General features: G+C 50.2%; 1 protein-coding gene across 1 annotated transcript in view; it reads right to left on the bottom strand.

Moving 5' to 3' along the window:
- Window positions 1–22282, bottom strand: part of LOC120388133 — a 736578-nt gene that overhangs the window by 702204 nt on the left and 12092 nt on the right. The window contains 7 exon segments of the mRNA XM_039509761.1: window positions 3227–3295; window positions 8781–9110; window positions 12256–12585; window positions 13438–13761; window positions 15831–16160; window positions 19760–20089; window positions 21921–22250. Coding sequence (XP_039365695.1) covers window positions 3227–3295; window positions 8781–9110; window positions 12256–12585; window positions 13438–13761; window positions 15831–16160; window positions 19760–20089; window positions 21921–22250 — 2043 coding nt within the window.

Genomic DNA, 22282 nt, shown 5'->3' with positions numbered 1-22282 from the left:
GTCACAATACAAAATGATGGAGTCTGAATTAGCTATTAAACACTCAAGAAAGATCTTGGAATCATTGTGGATAGTTTTCTGAAAACATCCACTCAACGTGCAGTGGCAGTCAAAAAAGCAAAGGGAATGTTGGGAATCATTAAGAAAGGGATAGATAATAAGACAGAAAATATCATATTGCCTGTATATAAATCCATGGTACGTGCACACCTCGAATACAGTGTGCAGATCTGGTCACCCCATCCCCAAGAAAATATAGTGGAATTGGAAAAGGTACAGAGATGGGCAACTAAAATTATTAGGGGTATGAAACAGGAGGAGAGATTAAAATGACTGAGAATTTTCAGCTTAGAACAGAGATGACTAAGGGGGGATATGATAGACGTCTATAAAATCTTGACTGCTGTAAAGAAAGTGAATAAGGAAATGTTATTTAATCCTTCACATAACACAAGAACTAGTAGTCACCCAATGAAATTAATAGGCAGCAGGTTTTAAAAAAACAAGAGGAAGTACTTCTTCACACAACATACAGTCAACCCGTGGAACTTTTTGCCAGGGGATGCTGTAAAGACCAAAACTATAATAGGATTTTTAAAAGAACTAGATAAATTCCTGGAGTATAGGTCCATCAGTGGCTATTAGCCAGGATGGAGAGGGATATAACACCATGCTCTGAGTGTCCCTCTCCAAACCCCTAATCATTTTAGTTGCCCTTTTCTGAACCTTTTCTAATGCCAGTATATCTTTTTTAAGGTGAGGAGACCACATCTGTAAGCAGTATTCAAGATGTGGGCGTACCATGGATTTATATAAAGGCAATAATATATTCTAAGTCTTATTCTCTATCCCATTTTTAATTATTCCTAACATCCTGTTTGCTTTTTTGACCTCCTCTGCACACTGCGTGGCCATCTTCAGAGAACTATCCACGATAACGCCAAAATCGTTTTCCTGACACGCTGTAGCTAAATTAGCCCCCATCATATTGTTTGTATAGTTGGGGTTATTTTTTCCAATGTGCATTATTTTACATTTATCCACATTCAATTTCATTTGCCATTTTGTTGCCCAATCATTTAGTTTTGTGAGATCTTTTTGAAGTTCTTCACAATCTGCTTTGGTCTTAACTATGTTGAGCAGTTTCGTGTCATCTGCAAACTTTGCCACTTCACTGTTTACCCCTTTCTCCAGATCATTTATGAATAAATTGAATAGGATTGGTCCTCGGACTGACCCTTTGGCACCACCACTAGCAGGGGCAGCTCTAGGATTTCCACTGCCCCAAGCAGGGCGGCACGCTGTGGGGGGGGGGGGCACTCTGGCGGTCACCAGTCCCACGGCTCCAGTGGACCTCCCGCAGGCATGCCTGCGGATGCTCCACCAAAGCCTCGGAACCAGCGGACCCTCCGCAGGCACATCTGCGGGAGGTCCACCGGAGCCGTGGGACCAGCAGACCCTCTGCAGGCATGCCTGCGGGAGGTCCACCGGCGCTGCCTGACGCCCTCCCACGGGACGCAGCCCTAAGCGCGTGCTTGGCGCGCTGGGGTCTGGAGCCGGCCCTGACCACAAGTGACCCCTCTCCATTCTGAGAATTTACCATTAATTCCTATCTTTGGTTTCATGTCTTTTAACCAGTTCTCAGTCCATAAAAGGACCTTCCCTTTTATCCCATGACAACTTAATTTACATAACAGCCTTTGGTGAGGGACCTTGTCAAAGGCTTTCTGGAAATCCAAGTACACTGCATCCACTGGATCCCCCTTGTCCACATGTTTGTTGACCCCTTCAAAGAACTCTAATAGATTAGTAAGATACGATTTCCCTTTACAGAAATCATGTTTACTATTGCTCAACAGTTTATGTTTTTCTATGTGTCTGACAATTTTATTCTTAACTATTGTTTCAACTAATTTGCCTGGTACCGACATTAAACCTACCGGTCTGTAATTGCCGGGATCACCTCTAGAGCCCTTTTTAAATATTGATGTTACATTAGCTAACTTCCAGTCATTGGGTACAGAAGCTGATTTAAAGGACAGGTTACAAACCTTAGTTAATAGTTCTGCAACTTCACATTTGAGTTCTTTCAGAATTCTTGGGTGAATGCCATCTGGTCCCGGTGACTTGTTAATGTTGAGTTTATCAATTAATTCCAAAACCTCCTATAGTGACACTTCGATCTGTGACAGTTCCTCAGATTTGTCACCTACAAAAGCCGGCTCAGGTTTGGGAATCTCCCTAACATCCTCAGCTGTGAAGTCTGAAGCAAAGAATCCATTGCAGTTTCTCTGCAATGACTTTATCGTCTTGAAGTGCTCCTTTTATATCTCGATCATCAAAGGGCCCCACTGGTTGTTTAGCAGGCTTCCTGCTTCTGATTTACTTAAAAACCATTTTCTTATTACCTTTGAAGTTTTTGGCTAGCTGTTCTTCAAACCGCTCTTTGGCTTTTCTTATTACACCCTTGCACTTACTTTGGCAGTTTTTATGCTCCTTTCTATTTGCCTCACTAGGATTTGACTTCCAATTTTTAAAGGAAGTCTTTTTATCTCTCACTGCTTCTTTTACAGGGTTGTTAAACCACGGTGGCTCCTTTTTAGTTCTTTTACTGTGTTTCTTAATTTGGGGTATACATTGAAGTTGGGCCTCTATTACGGTGTCTTTAAAAAGCGCCCATGCAGCTTGCAGGGATTTCACTTTAGTCACTGTACCTTTTAACTTTTGTTTAACTAACCCCCTCATTTTTGCATTGTTCCCCCTTATGAAATTAAATGCCACAGTGCCATCTCAACTGCTGTTGAGATGTTCTTCCCACCACAGGGATGTTGAACGCTATTGTATTATGCTCACTATTTCCAAGCGGTCCTGCTATAGTTACCTCTTGGACCAGCTCCTGAGCTCCATTCAGGATTAAATCTAGTGTTGCCTCTCCCCTTGTGGGTTCCCATACCAGCTGCTCCATGAAGCAGTCATTAAAAGTATCGAGACATTTTATCTCTGCATTTTGTCCTGAAGTGAAATGTCCCCAGTCAATATGGGGATAATTGAAATCCCCCACTATTAATAAGTTCTTAATTTTCATAGCCTCTCTAATTTCCCTTAGCATTTCATCATCACTATCACTGTCCTGGTCAGATGGTCGATAATAGATCCCTAATGTCCCATGCCAGAAGCTGTGCAGTTATTATTTGTAAATCAATCTACATTTGTAAGTTCAACTTACCCCAAGGATGCTGTGTTTGCTCCTCTGTCACCTGGAGAACTCCCTTGTGAAACTCCTCGTTAGCAGCCCCTTTTCGCAAAAAAAAACAAAACACCAAGCTCAAATGCTGAGTTCGTGGAGTATGTACATAAGCCATACTAAAGACTAACCCACAGTAACCGTCTCCAGTTTGTGAGGGACCCCATGGAGCCAGTCTCTAGGAAACAGATAAATGCATGGAGGTTAAGTCCATAAATGACTATTAGCCAGGATGGGTAAGGAATGGAGTCCCTAGCCTCTGTCAGAGGGTGGAGATGGATGGCAGGAGAGAGATCACTTGATCATTACGGTTGTAAATTCAATCCTTGAGGGGGCCATTTGGGGATTGGCCCTGCTTTGAGCAGGGGGTTGGACTAGATGATCTCTTGAGGTCCCTTCCAACCCTAATATTCTATGAGTCTATTAGGTGTTATGAGTGTTAGATTCACTCCCTCTGGGACACTTGGCATTGGCCATTGTCAGTAGACAGGATACTGGGCTGGATGGACCTTTGGTTTGAACCAGTATGTTCTGAGCTAAATGAACCTAAAGTTATGGAGACAGGTATGAGCCAAGGAAGCCAGCAGAGTATCAGAAACCTGAAAAAAATCGCTGACTGGATGAGCTCAGGCGTTTGGTCACAAGCTGAGGTGGTTCAAAAGTTTTGGATTTTTTTTAAGCAGAATTTTTTTATTGTTTCTTTAAACAATCAAACAAAGCAAGCAGCAAATATTTGGCCACACATTTCTGAAACCCCAAACCATGTTCAGGTTTTGGCAGACTAATTTCAGCTTTTCAATTAAAAAAAACACAACAAATTTTGAAGGAAAGCAGACATTGTCTGTGATTTTTTTCTGCTTTTTAAAAACCCCTAGTTTTTGATCCAAAAAAAGTTTTGATGGAAAATATTTGTCCAACCCTTTTAATGAGCTTTAGTGCATTTTAGCACTAGCTGATGCTGAGAACCAGGGATACTCAAAACTGGGTTCGTGCCAAGATGTGGAAGGTTTATTTTTTCCAGGGCCGCCCGGGGGGGGGGGGGGGAGCAAGTGGAGCAATTTTCCCAGGGCCCCGCAGGCAGGACAGGGACTGGGTGCTGCAGGGGCCCCCATGAGAATATAGTATTGTCATTTTTTTTATGGAAGGGGCCCCGAAATTGCTTTGCCCCAGGCCGCCTGAATCCTCTGGGCGGCCCTGCCTGCGCCAACCGAACTATAAACCGGTATTTCAATGAAGATCAGAAATGCCAATATATAGAGCTTTCCGGTTGGTGAAGTGCTGGAAAAAACAGCTTTTATTATATTTTGGATTACAAATATTTGCACTGTAAAAATGGTAAAAGAAATAGTATTTTGCAATTCACCTCATACAAGTACTGCAGTGCAACCTCTTTATTGTGAAAATGCAACTTACAAATGTAGATTGCACTCAAAAAAAAAAAACACCAATGGAAAACTTAGAGCCTACACATCCTCTCATCCTTACTTCTTGTTCAGCCAATCACTCAGACAAACAAGTTTGTTACATTTATGGGAGATAATGCTGCCTGCTTCTTATTTGCAGTGTCACCCGAAAGTGAGAAGAGGCGTTTGCATGGCACTTTTGTAGGTGGCATTGCAAGGTATTTACGTGCCAGATATGCTAAACATTCCCATGCTCCTTCATGCTTTGGCCACCATTCCACACGACATACTAACATATTCATGATGCTCGTTAAAAAAGCAAGGTGTTAATGTAATTTGTCACTGAAATTCTTAGGGGAGAATTGTTTATCTCCTGCTATGTATTTTACCTGCATTCTGCCATATCTTTCATGTTACAGTAGTCTCGGATGATGACTCAGCAAATGTTGCTCATTTTAAGAACACCTTCACTGCAGATTTGACAAAACGCAAAGAAGGTACCTGTGACGCTCTGTACCTCCGGGGAGCACCCCCATGTTCATCCTTATAAAAGGACTGTGTGGTATCCAGTGCAAAGTTTGTCATGTTGAGTGTCTTCGGAAGGCTCATGATGCACCGAGGATTGTTGTTATAATGATGTTATAGTAATTGTTGTTGCAGTAATGTTATAGGTTAAAATTTCATGTATATAGTTATGAGGCTGAAAATGTATCCTCATGGTTTAAAATAAGCCCAGGCAAAAACTCTCTAAGAGCAGAGGGGCAGTTCACACCTCATCAAGGCATGCATGGGACAAACCCAGCCCAGCCTCACAGGAACAAAGGACGCTGGCCTAAGCAGCAACAAAAGGATGTGTTGGACTCTCGAGTGAGTCACCCCCCTTCCTTTGGTCAGTTTGGGACTGCAATGAGGTAATGCTCACCTGACTCTGAAGGCGGGGGTGGGGGCAAAGCCAAGAGGGAAGAAAGAACATGATAAAAGGGAGAGATGTTTGCCAGGCTCTTCTTCTCTCTTCCACTTACATCTACAGACACCACCACCAGCAAGTGACTGAAGCGCTGATCAAAGGGGAGAGCCTGGCTGAAGACCAACCAGCCAGCCTGTGGTGAGAAGCATCTAAGTTTGTAAGGGCACTGAAAGTGTCCACATCAGCTTAGAATGTGTTTTTCTTTTATTTCATTTGACCAAATCTGACTTGTTTTGCTTTGACTTATAATCACTTAAAATGTATCTTTATAGTTAATAAATTGGTTTGTTTATTCTACCTGAAGCAGTGCCTTTGGTTTGAAGCATGTCAGAGATTTCCCTTGGGATAACAAGCCTGGTACATATCAATTTCTTTAAATTGACACACTCATATAAGGTCTCAGTGTCCAGCGGGCATAACTGGACACTGGAAAATAGAGGTTCCTAGGATTGTGTCTGGGACCGGAGATATTGGCTAGTGTCATTCGGTTGCACAATCCAAGGAGCAGCTTACATGCCAGAAGCGGTGCAGTTATTATTTGTAAATCATTGTACATTTGTAAGTTCAACTTTCCTGATAAAGAGATGGCACTACAGTACTTGTATGAGGTGAATTGGAAGTACTATTTCTTTTCTTTCTTTTTTACAGTGCAAATATTTGTAATAAATAAATATAAACAGGGCACTGTACATTTTGTATCCTGTATTGTAATTGAAATCAATGTATTTGAAAATGTAGAAAACATCCCAAAAAATGGAAATAAATGCTATTCTCTTATTATGCAAAGTGGCGATTACCTGTGCAATTAATCATGATTATTTTTATCTCACAATTAATCACAATTATTTGTTTTAATAACTTGACAGCCCTACTCCCCACCACTACCATGCAGCCACCTCTGCGGTGGAACAGGGTAGATGAGAGACAGGGCACAGAAACTCATGGGCTGTGTAGGAGAGGAAATAAGGAAGAACCTGTCTCCAGTAACATCAGTGGGGCATATTACAGGTTCAGGGGTAATTAGTTGAGATGGAAATCACCAGGAGTGGCTGCAGGACCCATTCAACCCCAAATCCAACAAATGGGATTTACGGTTACACAGTGCTCCATTGTGCAGTAGTAGGGCAGGGAGATCAGAGCGACCGGCAACAGAGAGGATCTCTCACTGAGGCGCACATACTGCTCCCTGCAGCGCAGGCCCTAAGTGCTCTGCTGGGGCACTGGGATCAGCACTGACTGCGAGGGGAGAACGCCCCCTACTGAGCCCCCATCCCGCTCCTTGCAGCACAGGAATGTAAAACTGTGTGGGGAAAATGGGGTCAGCACTGATACCATGGGAAGAGTGACACTTAATGTAACCCCGAATTTGCTCCCTGCACTAAAGGCCCTTTGTGCCATGCTGGGGTGATCCCCAGGTCCCCATTGTGCCACAGAGGAGTCTGGCCCAAAGATAACTAGATGCAACTGACAGAGGGCAGAGGGATGCCTAGAGTTATACGGAGATCCCCTGGGTGAGATATATGCACAGTAGCTCTAGGGCAGCTGAGAAACAGGACAGGGAATATGTAATAGGACAGGAAGTGAGGAAGAATTGCGTCTCCTGTGTCCAGCTCTTGGGGAAGTTACAACTTCAGGACTAATTCCCTGAAATGCAAATCCACCGGAACCCAGTGATTGGGAACCGGACTCTTGAGAAATTGGCCCTGGATTTTTAGTTGGAGTGAGCGGCTGCAGGCTCCGTTGACACCAAATCCAACCAGTGGGAGCTACAGTTACCCAGGTCCCCATTGTGCCGCAGAGGAGTCTGGCCCAGAGATAAATAGATGCCAACTGGCAGAGGGCACAGGTTTGCCTAGAGTTATACCAGGATCCCCTGGGTGAGATATATGCACAACAGCTCCCCAGAGGTGCTATGTGAGGTCTCTACCAAGAGACAGCAGCCCACTCATCACCCTAACGGTGGTAAGATGTTTGTATGGGACATAGTTGAAGAGAGATATAAAATGTAGATTATGAGGCTCCAGAAGTGTTGAAGTGAAGCTTGTCACCTGCGCCATGGCAATCCCTTGGGCTGAGCCAATCAGCACATAGAACAAAGCCCAGCAGTGGAGACAGGCTGTATTCACTGTCTGGGCCCAGTGGGGGCCTGAGAATTTACAAAGACAAAGGACCCTCAGCACAAGTCTCTGAAGAGAGACCTCCTCCGGAAGAGACAATGGTCTGTAACTACAAGGAAGGAGGAGAGGGGACAAGAGCTCCCTTTCACCCAGGAGGCAGCTGACAGCGTTTGTCTCAGGAACAGGAGATCACAGCCAAGCCTGGAGTAAAACCCTGGAAGGACTGTGGGGTGAGCGTTGCTCTACCAGACAGAAAAGTATCTTATTCAATGAGTCTAGGCTCTAGTCAGCGTGGTATGATTTTATTAGCCATGGAACAATTTCTTTCCAAGCCGTCTCCTTGCTACCCCTCAAATCACTACACTCTGTGAAATCACTTGTCCTTGGTGTGACTATGAAGGAATCTAGAGCTGTGCCTTGATCGCGGCAGAGATGGGAGGTGGAACGGATCTCCTTGGGACCCTGTTCCTCTGGGAGCAGATGATCTGTGACTGCTGTGAAGGCCCAGCGAGACAGGGACTGGATGCTGCAAAGGGACTCTTGGTGGGCCGAAGGGTGAAGTGTCCCTATTGCCAATCTGGAGAGAGATCACCCCCCCCACCACATGAGGCCTGGAGGGCACATCTTGTGTGGCCTGTGGCCAAGGGAGTCGGGGAGCTGCCCCCAGGGGGCACAGACAAGACTTCCTCATTCTAGGCACCCATGGCACCGCACTAGGGCATTAGGGCCTGCACAACTGCAAAGGGAGAGACACTCCTTCTGACACACCCCTACCTGCAGCACAGGCCCCCTTTGGGGCCAGCACTGACATCAAGGAGAAAGTGTGAACGTCCCCTACTGAGCCCCGACACTGCACCCTTCAGCACAGGGCAATGATGGTCAGCACAGATTGAGAGGAGAGCGCTCCCTACTGGAACCCCCATATTGCTCCCTGAAGCACAGGCCCCAGGCACCATGCTGGGGTCAGCACTGGCTGTGAGGGGACAATGCCCTGTAATGAGCTTCCCACCCTGCTTCCTGAAACAGGCAGCGTGTTATATGAAGGTTACCTGAGCACACAACACCGGCATCTTCTCCGTGGCTACAGTCATTGGTTCCCCAAGGCCGAGCCCTGCAATCAGAGAGGGCAGCTTCTTTCCCTGCACAGTTGACTTCATCCAGCCAGATAGGGTCTGATCCTCGCCCAAATGGAGCCCCTCCTGGGGCTGATAGCGCCGTCCCACAGCCCAACTGCCTGCACACAACTCCAGCATCTGTTTTGTCCCAACTGTCATCACACACGGTTCCCCACTGCTGGTTATGAAGCACCTCGACTCTCCCAGCGCAGCGACTCGAACCATTCACCAGTCGGAGCGGAACCACTTCTGAGATGCCTGAGTCTGCAAACAACCAAGGGAATAAACACTCAGAGAGGTTCCTGTGCATCTGATCTCTCCTGTCGCTGGGGAACGTAGCGCCTCCCGCCAACGGATCTGACCGGTCTCTGCACACAGCAACTGCCTGTCAAGGGCTCCCCACTACTGGCCACGTTAATCACTTGGGCAATGTTGAAGTTTGTTCACTCCCCTCCCCAGACAGCTCTCACCTAGTTAGGCAGACTGGACGGCTGTCTGACCCACTGCTCCCACAAGAGCACTTAATTTAAAAGATCACCCCGGCACTGCTGGCAGGAACCTCCTGGGGAGCAGATTTACACTCTCACTCCTGGTGCTGGTATTCATAGATACATAGGGTTACAGAGATATCGACTTGTGACATACCCAGAAGAAGAAGACTCCCCCCAATGACATGCAGCCACTTCTGGGGTAGGACAGGGCAGCTGAGAAACAGGACAGGGAATATGTAGGCTGTGTAGGGCAGGAAGTGGGGAAGAATTGCGTCTCCTGTGTCCAGCTCTTGGGGAAGTTACAACTTCAGGACTTATCTCCTGAAATTCAAATCCGCCGGAACCCAGTGATTGGGAACCGGACTCTTGAGAAATTGGCCCTGGATTTTTAGTTGGAGTGAGCGGCTGCAGGCTCCATTGACAACAAATCCAACCAGTGGGAGCTGCAGTTACCCAGGTCCCCATTGTGCTGCAGAAGAGTCTGGCCCAGAGATAAATAGACGCCAACACGCAGAGGGCACAGGTTTGCCTAGAGTTATACCGGGATCCCCTGGGTGAGATATATGCACAACAGCTGACCAGAGGGCGCATGTGACGTTGCTTCCAAGAGACAGCAGCCCACTCGTCACCCTAACGGGGGCAAGATGTTTGTATGGGACATAGTTGAAGAGAGATGTAAAATGTAGATTATGAGGCTCCAGAAGTGTTGAAGTGAAGCTTGTCACCTGCGCCATGGCAATCCCTTTGGCTGAGCCAATCAGCACATAGAACAAAGCCCAGCCGTGCAGACAGGCTGTATTCACTGTCTGGGCCCAGTTGGGGCCTGAGAATTTACAAAGACAAAGGACCCTCAGCACAAGTCTCTGAAGAGAGACCTCCTCTGGGAACAGACAATGGTCTGTACCTACAAAGAAAGAGGAGAGGGGACACGAGCTCCCTTTCACCCAGGAGGCAGCTGACAGCATTTGTCTCAGGAACAGGAGATCACAGCCAGGCCTGGAGTAAAACTCTGGAAGGACTCTGGAGTGAGTGTTACTCTACCAGACAGAAAAGTATTTCGTTCAATGAGTCCAGGCTCTAGTCAGCGTGATATGATTTTATTGGCCATGTAACCATTTCTTTCCAACCCGTCTCCTTGCTACCTCTACACTCTGTGAAATCACTTGTCCTTGGTGTGACTATGAAGGAATCTAGGGCTGTGCGTTGATCGGGGCAGAGATGGGACGTGGTCACCTTGGGACTCTGTTCCTTTGGGAGCAGAAAATCTGTGACTGCTGTGAATTCCCAGCAGGACAGGGACTGGGTGCTGCAGGGGGACACTCGGACAGCAGAGGGGTGAAGTGTGCCTATTCCCAACCTGGAGAGATGTCACTCCCCACCCCACAAGGCCTAGAGGGCACGGCTTGTGTGGCCTGTGGCCGAAGGAGCCGGGGAGCTGCCCCCAGTGGCCACAGACAAGGCTTCCTCATGCTAGGGGCCCATGGCACCACACTAGGGCATTGGGGCCAGCACAACTGCAAAGGGAGAGAGTCCCCTTCTGACCCCCTCTACCTGCAGCAAAAGCCCCATTTGGGGACAGCTCTGACATCAAGGGGAGACCGTGAGCATCCCCTACTGAGCCCCGACACCAATCCCTGCAGCACAGGCCCATAGAGCTGCACAGAGGAATTAGTGTCAGCACAGACTGAGAGGAGAGCGCTCCCTACTGGAACTGCCATATTGCTCCCTGAAGCACAGGCACCAAGCACCATGCTGGGGTCAGCACTGGCTGTGAGGGGACAATGCCCCATAATGAGCTTCCCACCCTGCTCCCTGCAACATGCAGGGTGGTAGATTCATAGATTCATAGACTCTAGGACTGGAAGGGACCTCGAGAGGTCATTGAGTCCAGTCCCCTGCCTTCATGGCAGGACCAAATACTGTCTAGACCATCCCTGATAGACATTTATCTAACCTGCTCTTAAATATCTCCAGAGATGGAGATTCCACAACCTCCCCGAGGCAACTTATTCCAGTGTCTAACCACCCTGACAGTTAGGAACTTTTTCCTCATGTCCAACCTAAATCTCCCTTGCTGCAGTTGGAGCCCACTGCTTCTTGTTCTATCCTTAGAGGCTGAGGTGAACAAGTTTTCTCCCTCCTCCTGATGACACCCTTTTAGATACCTGAAAACTGCTATCATGTCCCCTCTTAGACTTCTCTTTTCCAAACTAAACAAACCCAATTCTTTCAGCCTTCCTTCGTAGGTAATGTTCTCAAGACCCTTAATCATTCTTGTTGCTCTTCTCTGGACCCTCTCCAATTTCTCCACATCTTTCTTGAAATGCGGTGCCCAGAACTGGACACAATACTCCAGCTGAGGCCTCACCAGCACAGAGTAGAGCGGAAGAATGACTTCTCGTGTCTTGCTCACAACACACCTGTTAATGCGTCCCAGAATCACGTTTGCTTTTTTTGCAACAGCATCACACTGTTGACTCATATTTAGCTTGTGGTCCACTATAACCCCTAGATCCCTTTCTGCCGTACTCCTTCCTAGACAGTCTCTTCCCATTCTGTATGTGTGAAACTGATTGATCCTTCCTAAGTGGAGCACTTTGCATTTGTCTTTATTAAACTTCATCCGGTTTACCTCAAACCACTTCTCCAATTTGTCCAGATCATTTTGAATTATGATCCTGTCCTCCAAAGCAGTTGCAATCCCTCCCAGTTTGGTATCATCTGCAAACTTAATAAGCGAACTTTCTATGCCAACATCGAAGTCATTGATGAAGATATTGAACAGAGCCAGTCCCAAAACAGACCCCTGCGGAACCCCATTTGTTATACCTTTCCAGCAGGATTGGGAACCATTAATAACTATTCTCTGAGTACGGTTATCCAGCCAATTATGCACCCACCTTATAGATGAAGGTTACCTGAGCACACAACACCGGCATCTTCTCCGTGGTTACAGTTATGGGTTCCCCAAGGCAGAGCCCTGCAATCGAAGAGGGCAGCTTCTGTCCCTGTGCAGTTGACGTCATCCAGCCAGATACGCTCAGATCCTTGCCCAAAGTGAGCTCCTCCTGGGCCTGATAACGCCGTCCCACAGCCCAGCTGCCTGCACACAACTCTGGCCTCAGCTAAATCCCAGCTGTCATCACACACGGTTCCCCACTGCTGGTTGTGAAGCACCTCGACTCTCCCAGCGCAGCGAGTCGAACCATTCACCAGTCGGAGCTGAGTTAGTTCTGAGATGCCTGAGTCTGCAAACACCCCAAGGAGATAAACATTCAGAGATGGGCTAAAAGGAAAGGAGTATGGGGCTTGTTTCCTATAGTTTGCTCTGACTCCCATTCAGTCTCAGTGTGGCAGAGAGGCTGGCTCAGGGGGCCTGTAAATGGGACACTGGGGGGTTCCTCTCTGGAGGTCACCAGCTCTGATCCAGCCCCAGGCATGGGGGAATAGCTGACTCGTGGGATGGTGAATTGGACACAGGGTCTTTATCTCCAGGGGACGCTGGCTCCAGTACAGTCTGTGCGAGGGGGATGACCTGATGCAGTACACTGGGGGAAGGAGACCTGGGGCTTTTCTCCCGGAGGGCACCGGTTCCCGTTTCGCCCCAGTTGAGGCAGTGGTAATGGCTGGCGTGAGGGGAACAGGCACTGGGCTTTCACATCTGGGGCCCTGGGTCCAAGCTGGTAGTGAGTGGAAGTCGCAGCCATTGCAGCTCTCTGCTGCCCAAAATGAGAAATGAGCTGCTGGGGTTAATTCCCCTCCATGACAGGACAGGTGTGTGCAGCCCAGCAGAGGAAGAGAGCCCCCTACTAACACACCCCTAGCTGAAGCACAGGCCCCCTTTAGGGGCCAGCACTGACATCAAGGGGAGACCGTGACCATCCCCTACTAAGCCCCCACACTGTTCCCTACATCACAAGGGAATTAGGGTCAGCACAGACTGAGAGGAGAGGGCTCCCTACAGAAACCGCCATATTGCTCCCTGAAGCACAGGCCCCAAGCACCGTGCTGGGGTCAGCACTGGCTGTGAGGGGACAATGCCCTGTAATGAGCTTCCCACCCTGCTCCCTGAAACAGGCAGGGTGGTAGATGAAGGTTACCTGAGCACACAACACCGGCATCTTCTCCGTGGTTACAGTTATGGGCTCCCCAAGACAGAGCCCTGCAATTGGAGAGGGCAGCTTCTGTCCCTGCACAGTTGACGTCATCCAGCCAAATAGGGTCTGATCCTTGCCCAAATCGAGCCCCTTCTGGGGCTGATAACGCCGTCCCACAGCCCAGCTGCCTGCACACGACACCGGCCTCAGCTAAATCCCAGCTGTCATCACATACGGTTCCCCACTGCTGGTTATGAAGCACCTCGACTCTCCCAGCGCAGCGACTTGAACCATTCACCAGTTGGAGCTGAGCCACTTCTGAGATGCCTGAGTACGCAAACACCCAAGGGGATAAACACTCAGGGAGGTTCCTGTGCATCTGATGTCATGTTGCTGGGGAATGTAGCGCCTCCCGCCGACCAATCTGACAGGTCTCTACACACAGCAACTGCCTGTCAAGGGCTCCTCACCACTGACCAGACTAATCACTTGGGCAATGTTGAAGTTTGTCCACTCCCCTCCCAGCCTGCTCTCACCTAGTTAGGCAGACTGGACGGCAGTCTGACCCACTGCTACCATTAGAGCACTTAAAAAGATCACCCCCGGCACTGATGGCAGGAACCTCCTGGGGAGCAGATTTACACCCTCATTCCTGGCACTGGTATTCATAGATACATAGGGTTCGACAGATATCGACTTGTGACCTATCCAGAAGAAGAAGACTCCCCCCACTGACATGCAGCCACTTCTGGGGTAGGACAGGGCAGCTGAGAAACAGGACAGGGAAATATGTAATAGGACAGGAAGTGAGGAAGAATTGCGTCTCCTGTGCCCAGCTCTTGGGGAAGTTACAACTTCAGGACTTATCTCCTGAAATGCAAATCCGCCGGAACCCAGTGATTGGGAACCGGACTCTTGAGAAATTGGCCCTGGATTTTTAGTTGGAGTGAGCGGCTGCAGGCTCCGTTGACACCAAATCCAACCAGTGGGAGCTGCAGTTACCCAGGTCCCCATTGTGCTGCAGAAGAGTCTGGCCCAGAGATAAATAGACACCAACAGGCAGAGGGCACAGGTTTGCCTAGAGTTATATGGTGATCCCCTGGGTCAGATATATGCACAATAGCTCACTAGAGGTGCTATGTGAGGTCTCTACAAAGAACCAGAAGCCTGTTCGTCGATCTAATGGGAGCAACATGTTTGGATGGGACGTAGTTGAAGAGAGATGTAAAATGTAGAATATGAGGTTCTAGAAGTGCTGAAGTGAAGCTTGTCACCTGTGCCATGGCAATCCCTTTGGCTGAGCCAATCACCACATAGAACAAAGCGCAGCTGTGGAGACAGGCTGTATTCACTGTCTGGGCCCAGTGGGGGCCTGAGAATTTACAAAAACAAAGGACCCTCAGCACAAGTCTCCAAAGAGAGACCTCCTCTGGAAGAGGCAATGGTCTGTAACTACAAGGAAGGAGGAGAGGGGACAAGAGCTCCCTTTCACCCAGGAGGCAGCTGACAGCGTTTGTCTCAGGAACAGGACATCACAGCCAAGCCTGGAGTAAAACCCTGGAAGGACTGTGGGGTGAGCGTTGCTCTACCAGACAGAAAAGTATCTTATTCAGTGAGTCTAGGCTCTAGTCAGCGTGGTATGATTTTATTAGCCATGGAACAATTTCTTTCCAAGCCGTCTCCTTGCTACCCCTCAAATCACTACACTCTGTGAAATCACTTGTCCTTGGTGTGACTATGAAGGAATCTAGAGCTGTGCGTTGATCGCAGCAGAGATGGGAGGTGGAACGGATCTCCTTGGGACCCTGTTCCTTTGGGAGCAGATGATCTGTGACTGCTGTGAATGCCCAGCGAGACAGGGACTGGATGCTGCAAAGGGACTCTTGGTGGGCCGAAGGGTGAAGTGTCCCTATTGCCAATCTGGAGAGAGGTCACCCCCCCACCACCACCACATGAGGCCTGGAGGGCACATCTTGTGTGGCCTGTGGCCAAGGGAGTCGGGGAGCTGCCCTCAGGGGACACAGACAAGACTTCCTCATTCTAGGCACCCATGGCACCGCACTAGGGCATTAGGGCCTGCACAACTGCAAAGGGAGAGACACTCCTTCTGACACACCCCTACCTGCAGCACAGGCCCCCTTTGGGGCCAGCACTGACATCAAGGAGAAAGTGTGAACGTCCCCTACTGAGCCCCGACACTGCACCCTTCAGCACAGGGCAATGATGGTCAGCACAGATTGAGAGGAGAGCGCTCCCTACTGGAACCCCCATATTGCTCCCTGAAGCACAGGCCCCAGGCACCATGCTGGGGTCAGCACTGGGTGTGAGGGGACAATGCCTGTAATGAGCTTCCCACCCTCCTCCCTGAAACAGGCAGCGTGTTAGATGAAGGTTACCTGAGCACACAACACCGGCATCTTCTCCGTGGCTACAGTCATTGGTTCCCCAAGGCCGAGCCCTGCAATTGGAGAGGGCAGCTTCTTTCCCTGCACAGTTGACTTCATCCAGCCAGATAGGGTCTGATCCTCGCCCAAATTGAGCCCCTCCTGGGGCTGATAACGCCATCCCACAGCCCAACTGCCTGCACACGACTCCAGCATCTGTTTTGTCCCAACTGTCATCACACACGGTTCCCCACTGCTGGTTATGAAACACCTCGACTCTCCCAGCGCAGCGACTCAAACCATTCACCAGTCGGAGCGGAGCCACTTCTGAGATGCCTGAGTCTGCAAACAACCAAGGGAATAAACACTCAGAGAGGTTCCTGTGCATCTGATCTCTCCTGTCGCTGGGGAACGTAGCGCCTCCCGCCAACGGATCTGACCGGTCTCTGCACACAGCAACTGCCTGTCAAGGGCTCCCCACCACTGACCAGGCTAATCACTTGGGCAATGCTGAAGTTTGTCCACTCCCCTCCCCAGACAGCTCTCACCTAGTTAGGCAGACTGGACGGCTGTCTGACCCACTGCTCTCACAAGAGCACTTAATTTAAAAGATCACCCCGGCACTGCTGGCAGGAACCTCCTGGGGAGCAGATTTACACCCTCACTCCTGGTACTGGTATTCATAGATACATAGGGTTACAGAGATATCGACTTGTGACATACCCAGAAGAAGAAGACTCCCCCCAATGACATGCAGCCACTTCTGGGGTAGGACAGGGCAGCTGAGAAACAGGACAGGGAATATGTAATAGGACAGGAAGTGGGGAAGAATAGCGTCTCCTGTGTCCAGCTCTTGGGGAAGTTACAACTTCAGGACTTATCTCCTGAAATGCAAATCCACCGGAACCCAGTGATTGGGAACCAGACTCTTGAGAAATTGGCCCTGGATTTTTAGTTGGAGTGAGCGGCTGCAGGCTCCGTTGACACCAAATCCAACCAGTGGGAGCTGCAGTTACCCAGGTCCCCATTGTGCTGCAGAAGAGTCTGGCCCAGAGATAAATAGACGCCAACAGGCAGAGGGCACAGGTTTGCCTAGTGTTATACCGGGATCCCCTGGGTGAGATATATGCACAATAGCTCCCTAGAGGTGCTATGTGAGGTCTCTACCAAGAGACAGCAGCCCACTCGTCACCCTAATGGGGGCAAGATATTTGGATGGGACATAGTTGAAGAGAGATGTAAAATGTAGAATATGAGGCTCCAGAAGTGCTGAAGTGAAACTTGTCAGCTGCGCCATGGCAATCCCTTTGGCTGAGCCAATAAGCGTAGATAGCAGGGTGCAGAGGAAGCAGCCGCTTCCCTTCAGCACATTTTCAAAAAGCGGCTCCAGAAGGGCCGGCGCTGGCAGCAGCACGGCCGGAGGAGCCATGGGGGTGGGGGTGGCAGGCGCGGACGGAGAAGCGAGGGAGCCGGCTCCTCGGTCATCACGCCCCAAGCTCAGCGCGGCCCCAACATGGCCGCAGCAGCTCAGGGGTTGGCGGCCAAGCGCTCCCCGGTCCCCGCTCCTTACTAATGCGGCGGGCGGAGGGAGGTGAAAGGGCCCCTGTGCCTTTCAGGCCACCTAACTGGCAAGCCCCGGGTGGAGCGCACCAAGCACCGGGAGCAGGCCAGGGACAGGCAGCAGCGCAGGATGGAAGGTGAGTGGTGGAGGTCTGGTGCCTTGCACTGGGGGGTCCGGGCGAGGGGCTTCCTGAGGCCAGGCTCGCAGGGCAGGGGCGCAGGCCGCGCTGTCTGGACAGGCGACCCTGGTGTGGCGCAGGAGCCTGGAGCCCGGGGCGGGGGGGATGGGACCACATGGGAGGGTCCGGGCAGCACAGCCCGGCAGGGGATACCTGGAGAGCGTGCTGGGCAGGAGAGACTCTCCCGGGACTGCAGGGGGACAGGAGTATCCACACCCCCAGGAAGCCCACAGGAGTCCTGAGCCTGCCCCGTGGTTAATCTGGTGGGGAAATGGGAGGAGCCAGGGGGTGTGGCCAGAGGAGGGGCCAAGGGGGGTGCCTTTTTAATGTTTGCTCCCCCTACACTTAGAACCTGGCTATGCCACTGCAATCAGCACATACAACAAAGCCCAGCTGTGGAGACAGGCTGTATTCACTGTCTGGGCCCAGTGGGGGCCTGAGAATTTACAAAGACAAAGGACCCTCAGCACAAGTCTCCAAAGAGAGACCTCCTCTGAAAAAGACAATGGTCTGTACCTACAAAGAAAGAGGAGAGGGGACAAGAGCTCCCTTTCACCCAGGAGGCGGTTGACAGCGTTTGTCTCAGGAACAGGACATCACAGCCAAGCCTGGAGTAAAACCCTGGAAGGACTGTGCGGTGAGTGTTGCTCTACCAGACAGAAAAGTATCTCGTTTAATGAGTCCAGGGTCTAGTCAGTGTGGTATGATTTTATGGGCCATGGAACCAATTCTTTCCAACCCGTCTCCTTGCTGCCCCTCTAATCGCTACACTCTGTGAAATCTCTTGTCTTTGGTGTGAATATGAAGGAATCTAGGGGTGTGTGTTGATCGGGGCAGAGATGAGAGGTGAAACTGGTCACCTTGAGACCCTGTTCCTTTGGGAGCAGAAGATCTGTGACTGCTGTGAATGCCCAGCGTAACACGGACTGGATGCTGCAAAGGGTCTCTCGGAAGGCTGAAGGGTGAAGTGTCCCTATTGCCAACCTGGAGAGAGAGGTCACCCCCCACCCCACAAGGCCTACAGGGCACATCTTGTGTGGCTTGTGGCCAAGGGAGTCGGGGAGCTGACCCCCAGCTGGCACAGACAAGGCTTCCTCATTGGAGGGGCCCATGGCACCACACTAGGGCATTAGGGCCAGCACAACTGCAAAGGGAGAGAGCCCCTGTCATAAACAGACTGTTAAGGGTTAATGCCTCTTTTACCTGTAAAGGGTTAAGAAGTTCACCTAGCCTAGCTTACACCTGACCAGAGGAACCAATGGGGGGACAAGATTTTTCAAGAGGAAGGAGGGAAGTTTTCCTTTGTCTCTGAGTCCATTAAGTTCTGTGCCAGAAGGAAAAAGATCAAGGAATCACCTGGGGTAGTGAGTATTAGAGAAGAAATACATAGGTTTATGTTTATTTTCTTTTGTGACTTCTCTTGTGCATTAGAGGGATAATCAAATTGGGATTTCTTTTGTGTAACTAAGGTTTTGCCCAGGGGAACATCCTCTGTGTTTTGAATCTGTTGTCTGTGAGAGAAGCTTGTATTCTCTCTCCCAGAGGTTTTCGTTTCACCTTTCTTTCTTTAATTAAAAGTCTTCTTTTTAAGAACCTGATTGATTTTTTCCTTGTTTTAAGATTCAAGGGGTTTGGATCGGTGTTCACCAGGAAATTCGTGGAGAAGACTCTCAAGGTTATCCAGGGAAGGGTTACAGTACTTGGGAGGGAGAGATTTTGGAGGGGGCGGGGGACACAGAGTTTCCCAAATGACTCATAAACAGCTGTTTTAAACTATTTGGGTGGTGGCAGCAACCAGATCTAAGCTGGTAATTAAGCTTAGGGGTTCTCATGAAGGTCCCCACATCTGTACCCTAAAGTTCAGAGTGCGGGTGAAACCTATGACAGACCCCTACTGACACACCCCTACCTGCAGCACAGGCGCCCTTTGGGGCCAGCACTGACATCAAGGGGAGAGTGTGACTGTCTCCTACTGAGCCCCCACACTGCTCCCTACAGCACAGGCCCAAAGAACCGCACAGGCAAATTAGGGTCAGCAGAAATGGAGAGGAGACGGCTCTCTACTGGAACCCCCATATTGCTCCCAGAAGCACAGGCCCCAAGCACCATGCTGGGGTCAGCACTGGCTGTGAGGGGACAATGCCCCGTAATGAGCTTCCCACCCTGCTCCCTGAAACAGGCAGAGTGGTAGATGAAGGTTACCTGAGCACACAACACCGGCATCTTCTCCATGGTTACAGTTATTCTCTCCCCAAGGCAGAGCCCTGCAATTGGAGAGAGCAGCTTCTGTCCCTGCACAGTTGACGTCATCCAGCCAGATAGAGTCTGATCCTTGCCCAAATCGAGCCTCTCCTGAGGCTGATGATGCCGTTCCACAGCCCAGCTGCCTGCACACGACTCCAGCATCAGTTATGTCCCAACTGTCATCACACACGGTTCCCCAAACCTGGTTGTGAAGCACCTCGACTCTCCCAGCGCAGCGACTCGAACCATTCACCAGTCGGAGTGGAGCCGCTTCTGAGATGCCAGCGTCTGCAAACACCCAAGGGAAGAAACACTCAGGAAGCTTCCTGTGCATCTGATCTCTCCTGTCACTGGGGAACGTAGCGCCTCCCGCCAACGGATCTGACCGGTCTCTGCACACAGCAACTGCCTGTCAAGGGCTACTCACTACTGGCCACGCTCATCACTTGGGCAATGTTGAAGTTTGTCCACTCCCCTTCCAGCCAGCTGTCACGTAGTTAGGCAGATTGGACGGCAGTCTGACCTACTGCTCCCACTAGAGCACTTAATTAAAAAGATCACCCCCGGCACTGCTGGCAGGAACCTCCTGGGGAGCAGATTTACACCCTCATTCCTGGCACTAGTATTCATAGATACATAGGGTTACAGAGATATCGACTTCTGACATACCCAGAGGAAGAAGACTCCCCCCACTGACATGAAATCACTTCTGGGGTAGGACAGGGCAGCTGAGAAACAGGACAGGGAAATATGTAATAGGACAGGAAGTGAGGAAGAATTGCGTCTCCTGTGCCCAGCTCTTGGGGAAGTTACAACTTCAGGACTTATCTCCTGAAATGCAAATCCGCCGGAACCCAGTGATTGGGAACCGGACTCTTGAGAAATTGGCCCTGGATTTTTAGTTTCAGTGAGCGGCTGCAGCCTTCGTTGACACCAAATCCAACTAGTGGGAGCTACAGTTACCCAGGTCCCCAGTGTGCTGCAGAGGAGTCTGGCCCAGAGATAAATAGACTCCAACTGCAATCAGCACATAGAACAAAGCACAGCTGTGGAGACAGGCTGTATTCACTGTCTGGGCCCAGTGGGGGCCTGAGAATTTTCAAAGACAAAGGACCCTCAGCACAAGTCTCTGAAGAGAGACCTCCTCTGAAAAAGACAATGGTCTGTACCTACAAAGAAAGAGGAGAGGGGACAAGAGCTCCCTTTCACCCAGGAGGCGGTTGACAGCATTTGTCTCAGGAACAGGAGATCACAGCCAAGCCTGGAGTAAAACCCTGGAAGGACTGTGGGGTGAGCGTTGCTCTACCAGACAGAAAAGTATCTCATTCAATGAGTCCAGGCTCTAGTCAGCGTGGTATGATTTTATGGGCCATGGAACCATTTCTTTCCAGCCTGTCTCCTTGCTACCTCTCGAATCTCTACACTCTGTGAAATCACTTGTCCTTGGTGTGACTATGAAGGAATCTAAGGCTGTGCGTTGATCAGGGCAGAGATGGGAGGTGGAGCTGGTCACCTTGGAACCCTGTTCCTTTGGGAGCAGAAAATCTGTGACTGCTGTGAATGCCCGGCGAGACAGGGACTGGATGCTGCAAGAGAACTCTCGGAGGGCCGAGGGGTGAATTGTGCCTATTGCCAACCTGGAGAGATGTCACCCCACACTCTATAAGGCCTAGAGGGCACGGCTTCTGTGGCCTGTGGCTGAGGGAGTCGGGGAGCTGCCCCCAGCGGCCACAGACAAGGCGTCCTCATGCTAGGGCCCATGGCACCACACAAGGGCATTAGGGCCAGCACAACTGCAAAGGGAGAGAGCCCCCTACTGACACCCGCCTACCTGCAGCACAGGCCCCCTTTGGGGCCAGCACTGACAACAAGGGGAGACCGTGAGCGTCCCCTACTGAGCCCCCACACCGCTCCCTGCAGGGCCCATAGAACCACAGAGGGGAATTGGGATCAGCACAGACTGAGAGGAGAGGGCTCCCTACTAGAACCGCCATATTGCTCCCTGATACACAGGCCCCAAGCACCATACTGGGGTCAGCACTGGCTGTGAAGGGACAATGCCTGTAATGAGCTTCCCACCCTCCTCCCTGCAACAGGCAGGGTGGTAGATGAAGGTTACCTGAGCACACAACACCGGCATCTTCTCCGTGGGTACAGTCATTGGTTCCCCAAGGCCGAGCCCTGCAACTGGAGAGGGCAGCTTCTGTCCCTGCACAGTTGACGTCATCCAGCCAGATACGGTCAGATCCTTGCCCAAATCGAGCCCCTCCTGGGCCTGATAACGCCGTCCCACAGCCCAACTGTCTGCACACGACTCTGGCCTCAGCTAAATCCCAGCCGTCATCACACACGGTTCCCCACTGCTGGTTGTGAAGCACCTCGATTCTCCCAGCGCAGCGACTCGAACCATTCACCAGTCGGAGCTGAGTTAGTTCTGGGATGCCTGAGTCTGCAAACACCCCAAGGAGATAAACATTCAGA

The sequence above is a fragment of the Mauremys reevesii genome, linkage group 22, assembly GCF_016161935.1.
Source record: "Mauremys reevesii isolate NIE-2019 linkage group 22, ASM1616193v1, whole genome shotgun sequence".
Classification (NCBI taxonomy): Eukaryota; Metazoa; Chordata; order Testudines; family Geoemydidae; genus Mauremys; species Mauremys reevesii.
The sequence above is the reverse complement of the archived record's forward strand: the minus strand, read 5'-3'. Positions and strand labels throughout refer to the sequence as shown.